This window comes from Balaenoptera musculus, chromosome 4 (genome assembly GCF_009873245.2).
Source record: "Balaenoptera musculus isolate JJ_BM4_2016_0621 chromosome 4, mBalMus1.pri.v3, whole genome shotgun sequence".
Taxonomy (NCBI): domain Eukaryota; kingdom Metazoa; phylum Chordata; class Mammalia; order Artiodactyla; family Balaenopteridae; genus Balaenoptera; species Balaenoptera musculus.
Genome location: NC_045788.1, coordinates 45,904,312 through 45,921,597, shown reverse-complemented (window position 1 = coordinate 45,921,597; position 17,286 = coordinate 45,904,312). Strand labels below are relative to the sequence as shown.

At 37.8% G+C, this 17,286-nt stretch overlaps 1 protein-coding gene across 1 annotated transcript in view; it reads left to right on the top strand.

Moving 5' to 3' along the window:
• The window catches only part of WDR49 (WD repeat domain 49), a 156,008-nt gene that overhangs the window by 97,202 nt on the left and 41,520 nt on the right, over positions 1–17,286 (top strand). The window contains 2 exon segments of the mRNA XM_036849652.1: positions 5,640–5,804; positions 8,971–9,110. Coding sequence (XP_036705547.1) covers positions 5,640–5,804; positions 8,971–9,110 — 305 coding nt within the window.

Here is a 17,286-nt window from a genome sequence, read left to right as displayed (position 1 = left end):
AGGATGGAGTGACAACTTCCAAGCTTGCAGCACCCGGACCTGCAAGTCCAATGCAGTCTCAACTATTTTTTGAAGTAGTTTTTCTTAGCAATTTTTTAGAAGGAGGGACGTAGTGACGTTTTAGAGTCAGAGTTCCTAATGCTTTCCAGTGAGCAAGTAATTTCTCTAAGCAATGTTTTCTTATATGTAAAATAAGAATTATAATACCTCCTGTGTAGATTTTCTATGAAAGACAAAGAATATTGTGTATAAAGATACATAGAACAAAGCGGGAGTAAAAGCTAAATAAAATTACCCAAAAAAAGGGAAGTGATACTTTTCTGACTTCATACCCTAATCCCTGTGGGTGCCTACTGATTGGGGGAGTGTTTTGAGCACCTGTATAATGATCACAGGCGGTCACAGCCCGTGGTCCTTCCCGTTATTCATACTGCCTAAGCCTTGCTGGCCTCCTTTCTAGTCCTTGAACATGCCAAGGACAGTCTGTCTCAGGGCTTTTGCATTGCTCTTTCCTTTTCCTGGGACTCTCTTCACCCAGGTATCTGTATGGCTCCCTCCCTCACCTCTGTGTCTTTCTTCAAATAATTCCTCAGGGAAACCTTCCCAGAGCCCCCAGCTTTTAACCCACTCCCAGTGATCTCTACCTCCTTCTTGGTTATATTTTTCTCTATAATGCTTATCACCACTAAACATCGTGTGTGTGTGTGTGTGTGTGTGTGTGTGTTTGTGTGTGTGTGTGTGCATGCTTTTTTTCTCATTTAGTTGCATCTCTCCCCTCTTCCCTCACTAAATATAAGGGCAGGAATTTTTTACTGTTGGATCCCCAGTGCCTAGATCCTGTGCCTTGCATACTGTAGGGGTTCGACAAACTAAAGGAATGAGTCTGAAAGATCCAATTACAAATTAATCTACAAAGAAGTAATATCTGGCAAATAAGATTTATAAATAGAGAATGACTGCTTTAAAATATTTGAATTCTTTGTCTGTACCAGTACTCTGAGATATTATCATTCTCCTCACCTCACTACTTACTGGTAAGTAACTTCTAGAGATTTGATGCAAAATAGAAATAAAGGAGGCAACCTGCTTTATATTATGGGACCACAAACAGCACTGACTTAAAAAAATGAAATTATAAACAGCAGTTAAGTCAAATGTCCTGATCCCTTGGTAGCCAGCAATATCTGCTGCTGCAATTTTTGGTTTTTCTTGCTTAGACCTAGAATTTGAGATGCATGTAAAAGAGAACAGAAGTGCTTAGTGTTGTTGGAATAGCAAAAAGACAGTTAGGGGCTTCCCTGGTGGCGCAGTGGTTGAGAATCCGCCTGCCAATGCAAGGGACACGGGTTCGATCCCTGGTCCGGGAAGATCCCACATGCCGCGGAGCAACTAAGCTCGTGTGCCACAACCACTGAGCCTGTGCTCTAGAGCCCGTGAGCCACAACTACTGAAGCCCGCGCGCCTAGAGCCCGTGCTCCACAATGAGAGAGGCCACTGCAATGAGAAGCCTGCGCACCGCAACGAAGAGTAGCCCCTGCTCGCCGCAACTAGAGAAAGCCCGCGCAGCAACGAAGACCCAATGCAGCCAAAAATTAAAATAAATAAATAAATAAATAAACTTATTTTTTTAAAAAAAGACAATTAGAGCACATGGATAGAGCCTCACATATCTTAGAATTGTCTGATTGGCTGTGACAGCTTCAGATGAGAGAGACAAAAAAGACCCATATATTCCTAAACAGTTATTAACTCAGGTACATAAGGTGGAGTGTGCCTGCATCAGAACGACTTGCTCACAGGGTCCATTTGCACTGAAGTGTAGTTATTAGGACAGTGCCGTTTCTGCTCTGCAGACGCCAAGGCCCTGTCCTCAAAGGTTAAGATCTCATCTGATAAGAAGCAGCCAGGAGGAAACTGAAAACTTAAAGGGACTTGGTATCATCAAAATGTGGCATATAAATATGATGCCAATACTTATTCCTGGAGTTTATTGCCGATGAAAACAGCTTGCTAAAAATACGGTCCTCACGGTCCTGTAGTCAAACCACTTCATCTGCCAAGTGATGGTAAACGCCCTCCTCTCTCACTTGACTTTGAACGTCTTTTCACCTGCCTTGTTATTCTTGTATTCTGATATTGTCATAGTTTGAGCAGATTCTGGTTAATACCAGGTGTGTGTTTGTGACATAGTCAGTCCTTGTATTTCAACACGTTGTTTTCCTGAAGACTGCGCCTTAAGGTAGATTGCCATAAAATGAAATCTGACTGGCTATACACTGTTGTCATTATTGATTCCGATTTCATGAGAAATTGTGAAATGAGTAAAGTGCTGAAAAGTAATGAACAGTATGTTGGGGTTCAGCCAGGTAAGTCAGAGGAAGGAGAGTGCAACATAGGAAAAAGCAAAGGTTACTAATTCCTGATCGAATGTCTACATTAGGTAAAAGGGTGGGTGGATGACGAAATGCTTTGTAATGTGCATGATGCCAGTCTTAAACAAGTAAGCAGGTCTTTCTTTGAACCTTGTTTACTTTATTTTGCCTTTTTTGTCTCTATCAGGGAATACTCATCTTTTAGTACTGAAATGCCTAGCATATAATAGATGCTCAATAAACACTTTTTGACTTGAAATCATAAAATCCTCTAACCTTTTCTTCAAAGACCACTATCAAAATTTTCACTCATGCTTGGAATATTATGTTTTCATGGCTTTATCTTTAATGAATACAATCCAAATTCTTAAATAGTTATGTGAGAAAATTCCAAGTGTGATATAATTTTAAATTTCAACGTACATCTAAAAAGCTGGTTTCTGAAATGTAGCTGTCTACATTCACTCTCATGGTTGGACGAAAACAAGACATTAAATGTTTTTCTTAAATTGATTTGGATATGAAAAGGGATATGAGTCCAAATAAAATGTCAGATGATTAAGCTTAAATAGAATAGTAACACTAGCTAACTTTTATGACATTTATTGTATGCCATGAACTGTGCTAAATGCTTTACAAATATTAGCTTACTTAAACCTCTTAAAAATGGTTTAAGGTAGTGACTATGATTCTCTCTGGTTTATAGGTGAGGAAACTGAAGCTTAGAGAGATTAAGTAATGAATCCAAGGTCAGACACTGACATTTAAACTCAGGCATGCTGGCTTGAGACCCAGTGCTTAACCACCATGCATATTGCACAAACCAAAACAAATAGAAACACAGTTACATGGAATGATAATTAAAGTGTTAGGTCACATTATTATGAAGATCCAGGTCATTTGTTCTAGAAATTGCACTGTAGTTTAATACCAGTAATTAAACTTTGAAGCTACTTTTGATTTCACAGAGAGAAAATGTATAGCATAGACATAGTTTTACATCATTTAAGAAATTGTCCGATTAAGAGTTGTAGTATCAGGGGAAAAAAGGTCTGTGAGAGCTCCCACGCTCACGATCAGTTCTTTACTGAGGCATAAAGATTGCTAAACGGTGGCCCTTTCATTCAATCCCTCCTCTTCTTTTTTACCTCTGGGACTACTGTCTCAGGTGAGCATCTCCACCCGGACTGATACAGCAGCCTCTAAATGGTCTTCTCACAACCTGTTTGTTTTCCACACTGCTGCCAGAGGTACCTTCACAAACCAACCAACAAAAATGCAATATCTCTCTCCTCCTTATTAAGAACAAAGAGATTGTTCTTAATTTTATTTTGAGTCATACATGCCACTGATAACCAATGAAAGCCATGAACCCTTTCCCAGTTTAAAAAAAAAAAAACAACTTTATACACACTACCCATTATTCTCTGGCATTGCTCATTAGGGATTTCAAATATCTGTCGTCAGTTGCTTCTTCACCTGATATTCCACCATTTATCTCATTGTCTGTACTCTGGCTCCATTACGCTTCTTACTGTTTCTCATGCTTGGAATAGCCTCCAAGTTCTGTCTTCTTATCACTCTTAATTATCTGGGGTAGGATGCTGAAATAGAGGAAGGCCTTATGATGTGTCTGTCATAGAAGGCCCAGGATTCAAACCTCGTTATATAAGCTTGGGAATGGTACTTAACTAATTAGAATCTCAATTTCATCACTGGTAGAGAGAGGGTGATAACATAATTTTACAGAGTTTCTTTAAAGATCAAATGAGGTAGTGAGTGTAAAGGGCTTGGCACTCAATAAATACACGTTCCTATCTTCAATCCCTGATTGATCCCCCTCACCTTTTATCCCCATTCCCCACTCCAGTGAATGGATTTGGGATTTTACTCTCTGTGCCCCCAGATCACCCAGGAGTGATACCTCTAAACTTGTAGGATTGTTGGGCATTTATTTACTTCTTGTCTGTTTCTCCCTCTAGCCCAGTAGCACCCGACCCGGTTGCATACTTAAATAACCTGCGGAACTCTTTACAAATTCCACTGCCTGATCCAATCAAGTCTGAGTCTCTGGTCTGGTACACAACTGTGATTTTTAAAGTGATTCTAGTGTACAAGCCTAGACAATAGACCCCTTGAGAGCAGGGATGCATCAGTGAAGCCCCACTGCCCTCATGGAGCTGGCACCCAGTGGACGTTCAGTGAATGCCTGTAGAGTGAATGAATGAGTGAATACATGTATGACAGCCAGTTATCCAGGCCTTCCAAACATACATTTGATAAACTTTAACTCATTTAATTATGAGAATGTGACACTTTAATTTAACATATTCTTAATACATTTATATTTATACATTGGTAATCAATACCTAAGTGGATAAAGATGCACTTTAAATTTTCTTAAAATCTAGATATTGCTTCAGGCAACTTTCTGTCTACACATTTTTATGTTTAGTGTTTTTTTTTTTTTTTTCTTTCATTCCTTTGGGTCCCAAAGTCATATGGGCAAGGTAGTTTTAACCTATAAGTCTCTTAAAGGATGCCTAAATACCTAGAGCTGAAATTAGCAGTCTACTTGACACTATTAAATTTCTTACTATGGAACTACTATATATAATCCTATCCCTTCTTGCATTTGTTTGGTTGCCTTCCTCTTGGAGTGTATATGCAGATTTATATTTAACCTTCCTGTGTTCTTTGTTTTTAGTGACCCATCAAAAATTGTGTTAGTTGTAAAAATATACACAGTACCTTGAGGAAAAAAGGAAGGAAGAGACTAATGGCATTAGAAGCAGTAACTCTAGCAATTTGCTGAAATGAACTTTTCCCCATAATGGCTGGTAGTGCTTTATTTTCTGAATGCTAAATGGAAGCTAATATATAATAAAAGGTTTCTTTTCATACAGTAAATAGTGTCAGAACATCATGACTGATAAAATCAAGTTTCTCATCTAAATGTGAAAGATTTATAAGTTGATTTCAGTAGGATTCGATTTCAGGATGGCCCCTAGACACTAAGCTGAACAGTGGGTAAGGAAAGAAGATTCCTGTCTTCTCTGATAAAGAGAATCATGACTTCCTTACCTCAGTTCTGGCCTAGAAATTGAAATGTTATCAGCTTAACAAAAAGAAAGCAAATACATTACGAAATTGTCACTGTTGGGGGAATCTCACTAGTGGAAATGCACAGGCTGGATATTTTATTTAAATAAAAATGCTGGACTCTGGAACTATATTTAATTTCTCTACACTGTTATTTTCTTGTAGGTAATGAGTTCTGATGCGGGGTCGACTGTTTCCTTCTGGATGATAGACACTGGGCAGAAAATCAAACAGTTTACTGGTTGCCATGGCAACGCAGAAATCAGCACAATGGCCCTCGATGCAAATGAGACACGGCTTTTGACTGGCAGCACAGATGGGACTGTAAAGGTGCGAACACAGTGACGCTTTTCTATCCAGATATGAGAGGGCTAAAATATTGTGCGAGGAGACACAGCTTTGGCTATATTTGTGTTGGTATTTTTGGTCTTTCCAGAAGAGAGATGAGAAGATAAGAAGAGCTAAATAACCCAAACCATCTAATAACAAAGCTGTTAGGAAAATAAACCTCTGAGGAAAAATGAATAAATGATTTTTCTGAATAAATTATTTAGAATCAAAGCACAACTTGGCTTACTTATTTCAGAAAGCCATAGAGGACCACATTGGGGAATAAGAAGCCTGAATAATTTTCATGTGCTTCAGCTGATGTCTCTAGTTTTCTTTTTTCTTTCTTTTTCTTTTTTTTTTGGTATATAAAATGAGAAATCAGGGCAAGTAAGTAAACTTTAAAAATTGCATAGATGCAAATTTTTCAGAAAATGAATTTTTAGAAATCAACCCATTTTGTAATCTGCATTTTTATGTGAAGGTAAGTAAGACAGTAAAGAAGGAAAGTAGGAAGAACAATCATAATCTTATTTATTATCCATCCTAAACTAACACTATTTTATCCTCCCAGTTTTTAAATTTTGTAACTATTATTAATTTCTTCTGGGGAGGAAAGTGCTATTTTACTTTGCAAAGGTGATCAAAATTTCAGGCAAAACTAGATACAATCTGAAATCATGCTTACCAGTGAATCTTCTCTGTTCTTCTCAGCTTCAAGAGAGATGACAGTGTTGGATGGGAGATGACTTGTGACAGTCTGAGGCAACAGAAGGCAGTTTCTTGAATAAGCTTTGAATGGTTCTCAAATTTCTGTCATAACTGGGGTCAGAAGGCTGTTAATTAGATGTACCTTCCGTGTTAGGTTGTAAGATGCATTCAGGTAGGCTGCATGAGAGGGTAGTGGAAAGCTACCTGGATATGTAGGTAGAACATTATGGAAGTTGGGGGCAAGTATTCCGGGAGATTCCAGGCTGCAACGGTCAGTGTGAAGCATGTTGCAGTGAGAATCTCTAGAAATCAGCAGAACGTGGCCGCTGGGAAGGTTAATGGCATGAGGTGTGGGCTGGGAGCATGTGTTTAAGTAAAGTAATCTAGTTCATGGGAGAACTGGTAAAATGTGGGAAGGTAATGGGATAATCCCAATCCCAATAGTCAAGGTAGAATAACACAAGAATAACTGGAACTGGAGTATTAGTGGCTTAGGCAAAAGGAACAAGTGAGAAGCCCACTTACCAGTCCTTGGATACAAGGCTGAAGTGAAAAATGAAGGGAATGGATTAGGTTATTTTTATCCCTATCTTAGGAATAACTGGTCATAGAGTCTAGGGTAGGGCAGACTTGTAGATGGTTGCAAAAATGGTCCCAGCTAAGGGTCACAGCTTGATAGGATCTGGAGACAGTCACGTCTTTACAGTACTTTTTTGTGGGTATTATTTTAGGTGGACTTGGTAAGAGCCATATTTAGAGGAGAACAAAGTGATGTGGGTGAAGAGCATGTATACCCCTCAATGTCTCAGCTCAAGCCTTGACATATTAGAAGTTAATGTGGATTTAGTATTACAATCACAGCTTTTGAAGGTACATTTATCTTTATCACAATAGCACAACAGAATTCTGAACTTTGGCAATTTCAGTGTAGGTATGTAAGATGCATAAATCAAGGTTGAGCTGCGCTGGCCACATTCTATGAAAAAACAAGAATGAAAGATATTTTCCAATCTCATTTATAATTTAGAATCTAAAACCCAGTACCTATGCAATCAAAGATTCAAAAGTATTGCCCTATTTATCACGGTTTTGAAGTGTCTGTTTTTAAATTAATTGTTTTGAATAATGTATGCACACAATAAAATTTTAAACATAAAAGGGATATACAGTGAAAAGAAAGTCTCTTTCTCACCCCTGTTCCCAGCTCCTCCCTTGTGGCTACCAGTGGTACTAGTTTCTTGTACAACTTTCTAGACTATGAGCACCATTTTTTTCTCAGTGGCAGTCCGCTGTCCATGCTGTTCTGCATTTTGCATTTCCCTGTATTGGACATTGATTCATATGAATGCAAACAACAACAATAATGATGTTAGTTAAATTTTATCACATGGTTACTATGAACCAGGCACTGTCCTAAGCCCTTTACACACGCACACCTCTACATGGTTGGTACTATTATTATACCAGAGGAGGAAACTGAAGCCCAAGGAGATAAAGCAACTTGCTTTAAGTTTCCATAGCTGGTCGACTCTGGGCAAAGCTTAGACACTTGGAGGTGACTCATTCTTCTTAATAGTTACATTATATGCTACTGTAGATTTTCCATATTCTGATGTTCAGTCTCTTGTTAGTGAGCAATTAAGTTGATTTAAATCTTTAGCTTTTGTAAACAAAGCATCCAGAATATCCTTCAGAATATGTCATTTCATACATATGAGTGTCTCTGTGTGATGATTTTCTAGAAGTTGAATTTTTGAGGCAAAGCGTATATGTGTTTTAATCTTGATAGAAGGTGCCAACTTGCTCTTTGATGATGAACCAATAATGTTTCATAGCAGGGCTTAGTTTTAACTGCTGGTGACCTAATGACCTCCTCTCTTAAAGTACACCCATCAGGTCTACATCCTCACCCACTGCCTGAGGAGGTAAACTGGAATTGCTTGTGCTTCTGTGGGCTTGGGTCTGGCACGCACTGTCAACAGGAGGTTTTATTGGCAGAAGATAGGAAACCTAGGACATGATGACTGTGTTTCAGGCTCTGGATTAGATGTTTAAAATTCCAAGCAGGCCTGAAGAGTAAAGGTCCTGTGTCATAAATGAGGAAACCAAAATTTAGAAAGACACTTTGAGAAAGAACCAGGATTCCGACAGACTCCAAAATGTGGCTTTTCATGATTTTGTATAGTCTCCACCTAAAAAATATACACTTATTTATAGCCTTTGAATCAACAATATTAGAATAGACTGATAAGGTAACAAAACGAGTAATAAATATAATAGCTAAATTCAAATGGTGAGAGGATTTTCTTTAATTATTATGTATCTCAAGTGAATCAACCCTAGTCCAGGATGTAAACAAAAACGTGCAAAATAATCCTATTACACCCTGTTAATGTACTCATTGAAGAAGACATTTTCTTTTCTTGTCTCAAAGCTGATTTTAATATTTCTCTTGAAGGTCTGGGACCTCAATGGCTATTGTCACCACACACTAAATGTTGGGCAAGAGGGAGCTGTGGATATTTCACACATCCTGGTTCTTAAGAAGACAATTCTGGTTACAGGCTGGGACAGGTATGATGTGCTTCATGCAAAACTGTAGGAAGGTAAAAGGAGAAAGTTTTATTTAAATCAAAATCTAAAAGAAAAAAGAACATAGAAATCCTGACTGATTCTGCATCTTTAACTCGCTGGTGACCTAGGTGAGTGAAACTCTATTTGGAATTGACTGAATGCTTGTGAATAAAATATTTTAAGATCATGTAGTTTGAGTGGCTTTGAGAAGTGTTACATTGCTTTCTCCTGGCTTTGGGAATCTTCTTCTTTAACCATTCCAGATAGAAACATAATACCACTTCCTGGGGATTAAATCCAAAAGTTTCCCAAATTTTATAGTCAATAAATTCTTAATGTATAAATTGCATTCCTTCAACTGTAAAAGGAACTCATTCCTTCTTCTCTTGTTACTTAGTTTAAATGACAGCACAAGAGGGGAACAGCCTGCTGAAATCTATGTTAGCACCTCCTTCATATCAGTGCAGAGAAGGGCCTTTCACAGCCCACTTACTCTTCTCAAGGAGCAATTTTTCCATTCATTATAAGGAAAATTAGTTTTCTTTCCTCTTTTCCTGAGAGAACTAAGGGATCATAAATGGCCTTTTCTATGGCATTGTATAAGCACTAGGAAAATTAAAGTGTGTTTTGAAAATATATTGTCCATAAATTCAACAGTTCACAAAATATTGCTCTAATAGGTAATTTGACCAAGATTATTCACTATAGAAATATGATCTTAATGGTTTGAAGTAGGACTAAATCAGATTTTATACCTAGAAGACCAGCAGTATTTATTTGGGGATTTTTATCAGTCATAGGGAAGGCTTTTGCCTAATGCAAATGTAAACACACGGACTAGAAAATATAGTGACACACACACACACAGCTTAGTTTTCAGGGGTTGTTTGACTATAAGTAAAGAAAGCATAGTTCATTAATTATAGTTCTTAATAGCACGTATAGTCTACGTGCTATAAAGAACTAATTTAATCATCCCCACCTTTGAAAGGCACAGCTTCTTCACATCCCTGGGAGTAATCATGATCCATCAATGACTCATAACCACTCCAGCAGACTACGGCCTAATGATCTCTATAATTAGGCTATGGCAATGAATAAGTGAAGTTCTCTAATATCATGGCAGGGTAGATGTGTAGTATACAGCTGAGCCACTTTAAATTGTGAATGTAACAAAAAAGAACTTTAAAAATTAATCAGCGTTAGTCAAAACTATGGAGACACACCATTTTCTTAGTTATATTTTTTATACATCCATGGCTAGAAATAGCATCAAATGTGAGGTTTTTTAATTGGTTACAGGGGGAAATTTTTAAAGATTAGATATATAGAGTCATCCAAAAGTGGTTTAAAAGAACACCCAATGATTTGACCTGTATTGGTGTGTTTTGCTGAAAGCCTTACTTTCGGTTTCAAGGTTAGTAGGATTCGCTGGCAAAATAACAACTCTATGCTCAAACAAGAATTTAGAGAGAGTTTATTGAATGAACAAAGATTACAGTATACTAATTAAGAAAAGAATAGTATAACTAACTAAGAAAGAATGGTAAAGACAGGTTTATACATCACTGAATTGGGGAAGCAGCTACATCCAGATCCAAGCAGCGCTGGGAAGTCCCTTGAACAGCAATCTGGAGTCCCAGTTGGGAAGGTCCCAGGCGGTGTGTCCACCCCATTGCTGAGACTTCAGTTTGCCACTCAAAGGAGCCCAGCTTTTAGCACCAGGCCACAGGCTGATAACAGTCAACCTATGTGCAAGTTTGCAGCTCTGGTTGTTGTCGTAAATGCCTTGGTCTTAACTCTTAAGTCTGAGAATGTTCTTGATCCCCGGGGGCTGGCCAGACCCTCAAGGTTCAAGAAGTCCCATGACTTACTCCCTATCTTATCTAATGGTTTACAGTGTGTGCTAGTGCCACCCTTGCTGGCCTGGGTGTAGCTCAGCAGTTTGGCAGGCAGCCAGCTTTAGCGTCATTGTCCCGTCAGAGAGAGGCCTAGTGCCACATCTGAAGCCTGAACAAGACTACTTTGCTAGCTTCCCCAACATGGTGGGTGGTCACTTTCTATAATCTTGGGGAGGAATTTTTGGGAGGATTGAAATGAGTGGAGGAAAACTTGCCACTCCTCTCATTTTCCTCCATCTTTTCCATCTTCCACAAGGTTGTCAGGACTTGGATCCCTGTGGTTGGAATTGAAAATTGAATGAATGCATTCCCAATTATATTGTTTTACTTTCATGTTGATGAATTTAAAAATTATATTTCCTAAGTAGAAGGTCTTACGTTAGGATGGATTTTGCAGGATCTTTGCAGGGTCGTTTTTTTAACCAAGAGGCATTTAACAAAGAGGCAAGAGAACAGGTCAGTTTTTTGGTTCTGGCTTGGGGAGGATGGTCCATTAAGCCAACTCCATAATAGTTTAGTGATTTGAGAAGAAATAACTGGAAGATTAACCGTCAGCTTATTAAGCTTTCTTTAAAACCCAGAGGAGGCTGTTAAGTTATACTGTAACTTTAACTTTAGGCTCTATTTAAATAAAGAAATTGGTCTGATAATTCTGCCCAAGATGGAATAGAAATTACATTTATTGAGTTAGGTACATAAATATGCCATCCAATTTATTTTATTCATAGTGCTTTGTAGCATTACGCACTTTACATACACTATCTAACCTAATCTTTAGCTTCCTCTCAGAAGGTAGGCAATATTTTGTAGATATCTCAAATCTCTATCTTCAGCTCTTATCTCTCTAAGCTCACTTATCCATTTGCTTGCTGGATGCGTCTGACTGCAATCCCAAATTCCACATATTCTAAACTGAATGTATTATTCATTCCCTTTCCCCAAATCTGCTTCTTCTCTTAGATTCGGAGCTTCAGTTAATTGCTAGACACCCTGTTCATCCACCTTGGTTTTCCCTTCTCACTCAACTTCACAACCAAGTAGTCACTAAGCCTTATCTATTTTATATTCTAAATATTTTTTCAAATCTGTTCCTATTACTACTAAACTGTATAATTCAGAGCATCATTTCTACATACATGAATGTCACAGCCTTCTTATTTGTCCTTTCCTCTAGTAATGCTTCCCTTTTACCTCTTAAATAGATTTGCTCATTTTAATGATTTCTACAGTGATTCCTTTCTACAATGCGATCTGTCTATGTCACTTCCTTGTTTGTTGTTTAAAGCTTTTTAAAGTGTCTACAAAAAAACCCACGAAACGCCCTCTGGCCTGGACTGTTCTGAGCTTCATACTCACCCATTCTTGTGTACATTCTAAACTCAAATAACAACTTGCTGTCAGACTGTTTCCATACAAACCGTACTGTTTCTCAACCCCATGCCTTTATTCTCTCCCCTTATCTAGAACTCTCTCCAAATATTTTTCATGTGGCTAATGTTTATTCCTATTTCAAGTCTCATTCATGTATCTTTTCCACCAGAACGTTTCTCTTTACTCCCAGGGTGGAAATATGCCCCCTTTTGTCTTTGTGTTGTTTAGTTTCCTGTACTTTATTTAACCTAGGAATATATATATTGAGCATTTAATAAGCATATATATATACATATGCTATATATATATGTATATATATATATAGTTTCTGGGGCTTATTAGATGCTCAATGATATTTGTTGAATGGCTTAATTAACGTTTATTGAATAGACAGGGAATCTGAGGATTAGGGAGATTGATTACCCAGTAATTACACTCCGAATTAGAGGAAAGCAGAGTAGCTATTCAAATCTATTCTCTCATTACAGTAAGCCAGAAAGCTAAGTATTACCAATTCTCTTTCACAAAGGAGGAGGCAAGGCTTGAAGAGGTTGGGTAGCCTGGCCAAGGCTAGCAGGCAGCCGAGTTAGAATTCTATGCCAAGGTCCATGCTCTTTCCACCATTCCCGAGTTACAGATGGAGTCATTAAATCTTGGGAGATCAATTATATTCTTTTAAATAAATAATATGAATGAGTAGGTTGGCCATGTCAGTCAAAGCTAATGAATCAGTTTTGTGCATTTGAAGAAACACATAAAAAAACACACATTTATCAACTTAACAATACCTTAGAGTTTTAGCTTACCATGATTTTTCCCCTTTCCTTTCCACAAATATCTTTAAACTGCACCTAGATGGAAAGCATGGAGTTAGGAACAATGATGGACTGAAAGTGAAGAAGCAGGATTCCTTCCTTCAAGGGCATCACATGCTAGTTGGGGAGTCGACGCATACAAGGCAAGATATGGAAAATGTCACTGTGAAATGGGCCTAAGCAAAGCCTGAATCAGAGAGCCCGTGCTGGTTATTTAGGAATATGACCTTTCATATCTAGAGAATATTTCCATCAGAAAAAAGAAGCCCCAAATTCAGAACTTCTAGAAATATGTTTCTTATCACCTTAAGCAAAATATGCTTAGAGACAAAGTTGTGAATTGACATAGGGTCAGTTAAAAAATACCTGGTTAAATACCTAGCTGTATTTATGTTGGTAAAACTAAGTAAATAGATGATCAATTACCTTTGCATTTGTTAAAAGTAGTCACCTAATATGTATAGTTCTGGTGAAATCAAATAATCATAATAGTTTAAGGTTTGATCTTTTTTTTTTTTAAATTAGAATCTGTATTTAGTACCCAGTTTGTATTTCTTTTATTTATTATTTATTTAGTTTTGGCTGTGCTGGGTCTTCGTTTCTGTGCGAGGGCTTTCTCTAGTTGCGGCAAGCGGGGACCACTCTTCATCGCGGTGCGCGGGCCTCTCACTCTCGCGGCCTCTCTTGTTGCGGAGCACAGGCTCCAGACGCGCAGGCTCAGTAGTTGTGGCTCACGGGCCTAGTTGCTCCGCGGCATGTGGGATCTTCCCAGACCAGGGCTCGAACCCGTGTCCCCTGCATTAGCAGGCAGATTCTCAACCACTGCACCACCAGGGAAGCCCTGATCTTATTTTTATCTTAATTTTATGCCCTAAAATTCCATGATTCTGTATTTACAACTCTCTGTAGAAATAAACTCAAGCTCTTTGTTTTCCCCACTTTATTTCTCTTCTTTTAGTTAAAGGAGAAACCTCTCTTTATGAAGGTTTTATGTCTGTAAAATATCTAGACTTATACAAATAAAAAGAGAATCTTTCATATAATTTCAAATAATTCTGAAAATATGATTGATAGTAGCGTCCTTTAAAAAGTAAATGGTCAGTAAATAGCTGTTGATATAATTTTATTTCTAAAAGTACTTTTAAGGGAAATGAGATTAGGGATTTGAAGTTCCTCAACAATAAAACTTATCTATCACAAGATATTAAATTCTTAATAATTGCCTTGCTAAGGAACTATACATAATCTTATATATGACTCAGTCAGTTTCTATTATTAGGATAAGAATCAGAATGAAAACTTCCAAAGTTGTGACTTATTCTGAATAATCTTGTTGGAGGCTAGGAGGGGGCACGTATGTTTGAAATTCGCAAATAACCCTCAAAACTAATTTTGTGACAGTTTCAGTATCCAAAATTGGACTCCGCAAATTTTAGGAAAAAGAATAAAAATGAACTGATTTATTTTGACCTCATTCTCTATCTTTGAGATAATCCTTTTGGCCTAAAAAGCAATGGATCGCACACGGATACGTTCTTATGATAATTAGAGTAACAAAACATGAACAATTAACCTCCGAGGGAACAAATAGTTGACTGTGATCTTTTGTTCTCACCATGACAATTTCTACATGATAAGTTTTGGTAAAAGTTATTTTCCTATCTCATTCATCCTAAAAGAGATTGTTTTTTAAAACATTAAAAAAAAATTTGCCCTGGACAGGTAAACTAATTTTGCTTTCACAAAGTTGGTCATCATATCTAAATTCTGAATTAGAGATAAGGTAGGCATCACAAGAAGACACAATGACTCAGTAGCAGTATTCCCAAGATTTCAAATGTGAGGTGCGGAATGGAACTAGTAAACTCCTTCAATGTCAGAAAGAACAAATCTCTCAGACTCCTAAAATGGCCTAAAAATTGGCTCATTCTGCACTTCAATTTTACTTTTGGCAAAAGTACAAACTTAAAAAAAATAGTTATCTTGGAAATGTACAAAGTAAGAAATACAGTGTGGATTCTGAAGGTATTTTAAGGATAACTGTCATTTCAAATGAAAGCTTCAGGTTACGTTTCAAGGGAAATGTGGCAGCTAATTAGTTTCTCACCATTATGACACACAAGGTCAACTGTCAGAAGGGCTTTTTATACCATCTTATGAAAAGGATTTTGTGCCTTTGGGTGGTATTCCCTAAATATACCTAGTTAATATGGACAGCTTGGCAAAGAAGACATCTGACATTGTATTTTGGCTGAGAGATAATAGAAGAGATATGGACTGATCGCTTCTCTCTCACTCCCACCTTCACATTCTCCATTCCCAAAAGGTAACCTCTTCAACCAAACTTACCAATAGGTAGAGAGAAAATTAAAAATATATGCATATAAAGCTATTATGAGATTAATGACAATTTCAGAACTGCAAATTACCTTATTTATATTATCTTTTCTTGCTAAGCCTTAATATTAAGGGTACATTAATATTAAATTATTGATTTAAAAATAAAATAATTCATATATTGATTCAGCAAGTTTTAATGAAATGCCTATTATTTTCTAGGTACTATTCTAGGCACTACTGATGCTGAGGGGAAAAAACAAAGTCTTTGCTCTCCTAGAGCCTATTTATGGTAGGAGAGACAGAAAAGGAACAGACAAATAGGTAAAGACCCCAATATCACATAATGATAATGTAATAAAGAAAAATGATGTAGATGAAGAATGAGAAACTCAAGGAAGAGTCTTTAGCTTGGGTGGTCAGGGAAGGCTTACCCAAGGAGGTAACATCTGAGCAGAGAATTTTTCCTTCATTCATTTGACAAATATTTATTGAATACTTAATATGTGTAGGTCACTATGATTGCCACTGAGGGTTGTAGAATAAGACACGATCCCTGGTTTCTGAGAGCTTACAATCTAGCAGAGGAGCAGAGACTATATAATATTAATTAAATGTTGTAAGTAAACTACAAATGATGTAAGAGGTCAGAAGAGGGAAATATTTCTTTCAGCACTAGTTATTAAGGAAGACTACAGAACAAGATAGCCTTAACAAATGGGTGTGTAGACAGGTAGATGTGGGTCTGTGTGTGAAAGGAAATCCATGGAGGAATGGAAGAGCCCATCATGAATAAAAACAAAGCAGCTAGGGGACTTCCCTGGTGGTCCAGTGGTAAAGCATCCGTCTTACAATGCAGGGGACATGGGTTATCCCTGATCAGGGAACTAAGATCCCACATGCTGCGGGGCAACTAAGCCCGCGTGCCACAACTACTGAGCTCACGCACCTCAACTACAGAGCCCGCCGTGCCACAAACTACAGAGCCCACAAGCTCTGGAACCCGCACGCCACAACTACAGAGCCCATGTGCCCTGGAGCCTGTGCACTACAACTAGAGAAGAGAAAACCCACACACCACAGCTAGAGAGAAGTCCGCGCACCACAGCGAAGAGCCGGCGCGCCACAACGAAAGATCCCCACACCTCAACGAAGATCCTGCGTGCCGCAGCTAAGACCCGATGCAGCCAAAAATAAATAAAATAATTAAATAAATAATAAATAAATCTTAAAAAAAAAAAGGCAGCTAGAAATGCAAAGCGTACTTAGCAGTAAGAGTATTGCTTGGCTTGAATATGAGATGTGCTTCAGAAACAGCCTCTGAATACTCCTAACAGCTCAAAACAGCTCTTGCAAGCAAGAAAGTTATTTGAAAACTTGCATTCTATCTGTAAAATCCAGGTGAATTTTACATTCTATTTCATGAATTCATGTATCCTTATTTTAAATATAAAAATATTTTCCCTAAAACCCTTTGAGTAAAATGAACACTTAGGAAGGCATGCCATATTTACCCTGTGGCTTCTAGTAGCCCTCTCAAATAGCTGGACATTCACATTTTACTTTGAAAACCAAGGATAGAAGGATAGAGGGAAAAACTCTAAAAAAGTTGATTGGATCCAAATATTATTAGATCTTGAATAACAGGCCTCCAGACATTTGAATTTTGTCATGTAGGAAATAGAAAAAACTAAGAAATGGTTTTAACAGGGCCTTAGCCTTACCTTTTGATCATGCTGTTTCCCCACTCTGCCTAGAGTGACTTCCTCTTCCAAA